At 38.3% G+C, this 7,973-nt stretch overlaps 1 protein-coding gene across 1 annotated transcript in view; it reads right to left on the bottom strand.

Moving 5' to 3' along the window:
• Positions 1-348: 348 nt before the first annotated feature.
• LOC113295246 (transcription initiation factor TFIID subunit 11-like) overlaps positions 349-7,973 on the bottom strand; it is a 46,982-nt gene continuing 39,357 nt past the window's right edge. The window contains exon 4 of the mRNA XM_026543598.1: positions 349-915. Within this exon, the coding sequence (XP_026399383.1) occupies positions 349-915 (567 nt within the window). The remainder of the gene's footprint in view (positions 916-7,973) is intronic.

Here is a 7,973-nt window from a genome sequence, read left to right as displayed (position 1 = left end):
TGGAGATGCGGAGGAAAATAATGCACTGGGGACTGACCAAAGCTGGACATGATCAGAAATCCACACGACCTTGTGTGTGTTATATGTCTTCTCGGCATATGTGACGTGTCTGGATATTTTCACATATGGAAACCGTTAAAGCAAGTAAAGGAGATCACAATGGGTTTGGCGCAAGAGCATTATTTAATTCTATTTGGTTCAATCAAGAAGAACCAACATTAATAAAAGGATTTCTCATTCAAAAGGAAAATCTTAATACTGAAGTGAAATTGTTCAAATAATCAAAGAGGATTCCTACAATGAATACTAATAAAACATTCAAATATTTAAATAAGATTAGGAATAAAACTACTCGTCAGATTCGTCAAAGTCATCAGATTTGTCAGGCTCATCATCATTCTCAGAATTCTCTTCTTCGTCAGAATCACTGTCAGTGCCATTGATGAAGTCTGGGTGAATGTCAAGATCGTCCGTGTCCGAGTCATCTTCTGCTTTATGCTCAGCTTCGAGTTCAGCTTCAACTTGTTTCGCAATCTCCTTGAGCTCTCTTGTACGCTGGTCTGTCTTAATCTTACGATCCTGTGGCACCCACATGGGTTCATCTTCCGAAGCGTCATAGTCAGAGTCGGAGGGTACACCGTCAACAAACCGATGTTTCTCCTCAGCCGCTAGTATTTTGCGCCGGACTCGGTCCTTTCTACGCTGACGATCCTCTGCCTCATCATCCTCGACTTTTCTCTTCATAAGCTTAGCATAAGTGACTCTCCGGTCATTAAGGGGGATACTAGGCTTTGCCTCCTCAACATGATTCGCCTTAGATTTCGATTCGACTGCAGAAGCTTTGGAATCCTCATCAGAAGAGCTGGAGGAGTAATAATGATTGTAATCACTGCTGCTGCTGGAGGTCACCATAGTCTGGAACCAAATCAAAAAGCATGAAATTACGAATGATCCAAGGATATCGATTCCAACAACAAAACGGTAACTCTTAACTCTTACCTCTTTACAATTTCACTAACATTAGTGATTGAGCTATAAGAGTTAGCACTACGAAATTAGTTCGCTCTTCAAAACCTACAAAAGACGAGAAAAACTCAGGTTTTCATAAAATCATGAACATTTCTACTGCGTAAACATTCACCTCGGGGTTATAAAAACAAGCTAAAACAACATTTCATCATAAATAATTGTTTACCTTTAAACACTATTCAAAATTCGAGTTTTGATTTTTTAAATATATATATATTCATATATATGAGTAAAATGTGATTACTCACGTAAATTAAAAAAAAAACATTTTTATGTGAGCAAGGCTCACGTAAAATATGTGGATATTCCACGGTCTCATCAAAAAAAAAATGTCCATGAACAGGCCATGGTTTTATTAAAAAAAAAAAAAAAACTTTTTCCTTCGTACTGTCGTCTTTCTTTGAAACGAAGGTTTATTTCGGTTTTGTGAAAAGTCCATGTCTTTTCAAAATAAAGTCTTGATTTCCATGAAAACTCATAAACAAAATTTTATCGCTGGACACAAGTTTATACATAAAATCTCTCCTAAATCAGGGATTATTGCTAGTTTCTTAAACTAATGATCGAACGAACATACGTCTTCAAAAAACAAGGGTTTTCAACAAAATTCACACTCATATATGCACATGTATATAATTTTAGCATGATCAAGACATGAACAACTCATGAAACTCATGAACTTCAGCAAAAAAAAATAATTGTGTAACTGGTCGGCGCCGACCGGAAGCTGGTCGGACGGGCGATCGACGGCGACTGACGGCGGTGGAGCTTCGACGGAAAATTCTTCTCCTGTTGTTGACGTGAGGGAGATGAAGGTGGTGTTGGTCGTGTGAGGTGAAATAAAAAAAATGGGGGGATTATATCCCTTTTATATCAAATTTTATTTCCAAAACCTAATCTCACAAGGATTTCCTTATTGGGCCCGGCCCGCGAATCCTAAAACGACCAAGGTCCCGTCATCAGAATCAGCGGTTCAACACCAATTTATGATCGTTATATGATGCTCTATCATGCCACTGGAATCTTCATTCAAGTCGTGGTTTGCTCGTGTCGTCAAAAATCCGGTAACGTCTTATCTTACGACTAAGTTCGATTACTTATATTGTTTGTAACCGGAAAATCACCATTCGATGTTGAATGAGGAACATGATTGTTCCTCACTAAGCAGGGGACTTAATGTAGATGGTGGATTTTCGACAAAGGCTAAAATCGTAAACCCATAATTGTATATGCTCCTTATCCAGCAATCAGACGAGTATTGAGGCTCATGTCTCTTATCGAAAGCGTGAAAGCTCATGCTACGAGAATCCATGACTAAGAATACTGTCTCTCAGAGTATATGAAGATGTGTAGTCTCTCAGATGAGGCAGCGGCATATCTCATAAATACTGAGCAATTTCAGTGATCATTTTATATAGAAAATGCAAGATTAGATGGCTCCTAGACAGCTTGCCTTCTAGTATAGAGAAACAACGTCTTCAGGATGTAACAATTGTTTTCCCTGACTATATAAAAGAATTATGGTGCTTCAACAAGCTCATATCACCCAATTCCTGAATAATTAATGCTCCTACACGATCGTACTAGTATAGAGTCATCAGTTAATTATTCTTAAATCATTAGATTCATTAACTGAATCTCTGGAGAATATTCAATATTTTCATAATATTTCGTCACTTCAATTTATGGTTCTTCCCAGCAGAATTCCATGGGTTAGTGATAAATATTCAATATACGGGTATCTGAGCACTATCGAGTAAGCCCCGACCAAAATGGTGCGAGTGTATTCAGCAATAATGCACTAACGAGCACCTGAACGCACGAATGAGTATTTCATAATACGACGAGACGATGAACCTATGCAGAATAGGAAAGAAAATAATAAATAATAAAATATTAACCAAAGCGCTAGGGGACTGGGCCCACCGGCCGGCCGGTCGTGACCAGGCCCACGCCCAGTTTTATATTTTATCACTTTTTTTTGTTATTTTCCTTGATCTATGAAAATCCTTTCATTTGAACAAATATCCTTTGTTTTAAGGAAATTCCTCAGTTTCATGGTATTTCCTTCGCATCAAGGAAATAATATAAAATTGGAAAAAAGTGTCATGGGACCATGTTTACTAGCCAACCGGCAATGCCTTGATCCTGGCCGGTCCCACACCTCATGATTCCTCATTATTTTATTATTATTTCCCTAATCTCATGAAAACTCCTTAATTTCATGTTATTTCCTTCAAATCATGAAAAATAATAAAAAATTAGGGAAACTCGCGGGACCGGCTTCAGCCGGCCGGTCATTCCCGAGCCGGTCCCACACACCCCTTATTTTATCATTATTATTTTTATGTTTCCTTGATCCCATGAAATTCCTTGATCTCATGGTATTTTTTTCAAATTATGAAAATTCCTTCAAATCATGAAATAATACATAAAGTTAGGGAAAACTCGCGGGACCGGGCCCTAGCCGGTCCCACACGCCCTTATTTTATTATTATTAATATTATTTGTTTCCTTGATCTCATGGAAACTCCTTCCCTTCAAGGAAACTCCTTGATATTAACAAAACTCCTGGGTTTCAACAAACTCCTTGATTTCATGATATTTTCATAAAATCATGAAAATAATATAAAATTAAGAAAACTACCATGGCATCGTGGTCATTGGCCGGCCGGCCATGCCTTGGCATCAGTCGGTCCCACTCTTCATAATTCCTACATTTTATAATTATTTTCCTTCATCCCATGAAGTTTTCTCAGTTTCAGCAAAATTCCCTGATTTCTTCATATTTTCTCAAATGTTTGCTCAAACGCACGCCAGAAAATCTCAAAATTCTCAGAACTGAGAAACAGACACTTTAACGACATGAGCATGTTACCTTGACCGACCAAGGTTGGCTATTTTCCTTGCAAGGGGTCGATCTCACGTATTCTGACAAATTGACCTAATTTGCACAATTGCACGTATGAGGTCCAGATTTCTTCCAAATAATTTTGGAACTTCATAAAATGATCGTCATTTGATCTCGTGACCATCCAGGACCGGTTTCATGACCCCTTGGTCGGTCTCTCACCTCTTCATATTTAATTAGGTTTTATCATCTAAGGCTCAGACGAGCATTATTTTAATAAATGATTAAACCAGTATTTGATCATCCTTTCACCAACTCTCCAAGAGACCTTGGTGTTTGCTCACTCGAGTATACGGGCGTTACATGGTCGACCCACGGTCCCATGTAGCTGGTCCCTCCTTCATTCCATGGTTCATTTTCAATAAACCATCAAATTGGTCATCAATTGATCGAATTAGGGTTTCTGAGTCCAAGGATCATGTTAGAGCATAGTTCGGTCGACCTCGCATGCGTTGCTATATCAAGCATGTATGTCAATGTTAGTGATCAAAACTATAAGTCTTGATTTCTAGCATATTAGCTAAGTCTCGGACTAGGATAGGAAAAGTGTAGTTGAGCTCAACGACTTCATGGCGATTCAACGACAACGACGAAGATCTACATAAGGAACTGTGGAACTTCATCAACAAATAGGTATGTGAAGACTTGAACTTATCTATCACTCAAAAGTCTATCTATTCTATCTCCTACTTCTTATGAGACAAAAGTCGTATGCTATATAGACTAGATCATACACATTTGATATTTCGAGCTGAGTATTCAATGCTTATCTTTTTCTCGAAATCATGTGTTGGTAAAGCGTTTCACTTTGATCAAGTTTATCTTCACCTAGTGACGAAAGTCATGAAAAGTTTCAATCACTTTGAGAATTGCTCTGACGTGAATCGGTCTGTGAATAACGGCTACATAGCGTCCTCTGAGAATGTCTCAATGATTGGAATGAGAGTTTAGATTACATAACCATGTATTCCTTGAACCGAAGTTTTCGAACTTTGTTGATCAAGAGAAATCGGCAGGATTGTGGAATGGGCTTTGCCAAGTCCGCGAACTCAATTTGCAGATTCAGCCCGCGAACTGACGGAAGTTTTCATACCGAAAATTTCTGCTGGGATTTCCAAAACTCGTTTGTGTGCTAAGTCCGCGAACTCAGTTCGCGAACCCAGTCCGCGAACTGGCGGAAGTTCTCGACCGAGAATTTCTGCTGAGTTTGGAAAACTCAACCGATTGAACTTAAGTCCGTGAACTTGTTTGTGAGCTTAAGTGGTTATGATCTAAATATGTGCTCTGAACATGATACATTAAATTACTAAGGAATGCTTTTGCAAACCGTGGATATAATTTTCATGAACCGATTCAATCGAATTGAATCATCTTTGTTTCAATTGTGTCTTGTGTAGTTACATAAGATCTCATAGCAATTGAACAACTCTTAACTAGTTCGTTTGAAGTAAATTGAACTAGTTATGGTGAAGAAGAATCAGGTTAATATGAGATGCTCGCTCATATGGTTAACCTTTTGGTTACTATGTTGAACCAACATACGCGTAAACGTTTGGGCACGGTTTTCACAAACCCAGTAAACGTTTACCAAGTGTGTATGACAAGCTTTGTTTTTCGATCTAACGGTTGAGAAATATTAGCTTGAATCTAAATCAGGTTTTCATCTAACGGTGAATATGGATTGCTTTGTACCTAAGGCAAAACCCTGATTTGAAGGTTATATATATGGGACTTCTAGCTTGAGCAAAACTTAATCCCCACACATCTGTGTGATACTAGTGCGCTCGCTAGAGTCGATCCCCATTAACCTTTGATTTTCTTCTTTAAAATAAGGTTAACGACTTAAAGACTTCATTGGGATTGTGAAGCCAGACCGATACTACTTTTATCGTAGTTGTGTGATCTGATCTTGCATTTTCTATCGTACGAGTACAATCGATTTGATTGATATCGTGAGAGTTCTCCGATAGGCAAGATAAAGAAGTTACAAACATCTTCGTCTCATTGTTTGTGATTCCTCGATAATCCACGTGTGTAGTCAGGAAGGATTATTGAGAGGTGATTGATTAATCTAGGTTGTTCTTCGGGAATATAAGACCGGATTATCAATTGGTTCATGTTACCTTGATTTTATATCTAAAGACGGAACAAAACCTAGGGTTTATCTGTGGGAGACAGATTTATCCTTTGATAGACTTTTCTGTGTGAGACAGATTTGTTTATTGTTAAAGCCTACGATTTTGGGTCGTAGCAACTCTTAGTTGTGGGTGAGATCAGCTAAGGGAATCAAGTACGTAGCATCCTTCTGGGATCAGAGGTGTAGGAGTACAACTGTACCTTGTATCAGTGGGAGATTGATAGGGGTTTAACTATAGTCCAGTCCAAAGTTAATTTGCAGTATGCTAGTGTCTGTAGCGTCTTAATACATTGTGTATTCAATCTGGACTAGGTCCCAGGGTTTTTTTGCATTTGCGGTTTCCTCGTTAACAAAATTTCTAGTGTCTGTGTTATTTCTTTTCCGCATTATATTTTTATATAATTGAAATAATACAGGTTGTGCGTTAAGATCATCAATTGGAAATCCAACCTTTGGTTGTTGATTGATATTGATTGATCCTTGGATATTGGTCTTTGGTACCATCCAAGTTATCTCTCTTTGATAAAGACTCGCATATTTCTATTTGCTTGAGTAAAGATCAAATTGAGAGATTGAGATATAAACTCTTTGATATATCTTTTTATTGATTGAGTCCGACTGTCTAGTTGATTCTCATAAAAAGTATATTGGAGTTTGTCCATACAGATTGCTAATCGAATTATTGGGTGGTGTTGTTAGACCCCCGTTTTTTCAATTGGTATCAGAGCAGGCAAACACGTTTAAGACCTAACAAGTATGTGTTTGTAGCGATCTGACTCTATGGACAGAGGTGCTATCTCTATTAACGTACCACCAGTCTTCGATGGCTCCAAGCTTTTCTTCAAGCGCGTGATTTCCAATCATGGGTATATGTGGTTAATGGATATGATGCTCCCGTTGTGGCATCCGGTGATGTAAACGTTCCCAAACCTATTGGTGAATATACCGTTGTTGAGATAACTGTTGCAAAGAAAAATTCCGACGGTTTGAATGCTATTATACATGCCATTACTCAAAATCTTCAGCATCATGTGACAAATTACACTAGGTCTAAAGATGCTTGGGATATCTTAGAAACCGTATTTGAAGGGAACTCCAGTGAAAAAGATGCTAGGCTTCAAAACCTTAATTCTGATTGGGAGAACCTTCGTATGGCGGATGAAGAAACATTGGATGATTTTAATCACAAAGTGTCTGAAATTGTGAATGCATCTTTTGCATTAGGTAAGACTATTCCTGAAAAGGACATTGTGATGAAAATTCTCAGATCGCTGCCATTTAGATATGAGTCTAAGAAGCATGCCATCGTTGAGGGAAATAACCTTGATAATCTTTCCAGAAACACCTTGGTTGGAAAGCTTAAAATCTTTGACCATGAGCATACATCCAAAGTCGGTAAGGATGTTTCCTTTAAAGCACAGAAGAACACCAAGTTACTTGTCAAAGGTAAGAGTGTTCATGTTTCTGAGGATGATCAGTCTGATGACGATTTTTCAGATGAAGATCTTGATAAATCAGTCTCCTTGATCACAAGACAGTTTAAGGATCTTCTGTTGAAGAGAAGTAAATGGTTTTCAAGAGACAAACCTAGGTCATCAGACAAACCTCACGGTCGCGACCCTCCTAAAAACAGGGATGCTGACGAGGCTTATGACGAGGATATGCCTCAGTGCTTTAAGTGTAAGGGTTTTGGCCATTTTGCTAATGAATGCCCAAATCGTAGAAAATACACTGGGAACAAAGGTCTAGCTGTAATACTTGATGAGATGTCAGAAACCTACAACTCCGATGAAGATAGGAAATCAAGTGTTGGTCTTTTATGTGAAAACATTGATTTTGATGGTTGCAGCAATACCTATATCAATCTTGATGGTTTTGGTAAAGAAGAAGACCCAA

The sequence above is a fragment of the Papaver somniferum genome, chromosome 7, assembly GCF_003573695.1.
Source record: "Papaver somniferum cultivar HN1 chromosome 7, ASM357369v1, whole genome shotgun sequence".
In the NCBI taxonomy this organism is placed as follows: Eukaryota; Viridiplantae; Streptophyta; class Magnoliopsida; order Ranunculales; family Papaveraceae; genus Papaver; species Papaver somniferum.
The sequence above is the reverse complement of the archived record's forward strand: the minus strand, read 5'-3'. Positions and strand labels throughout refer to the sequence as shown.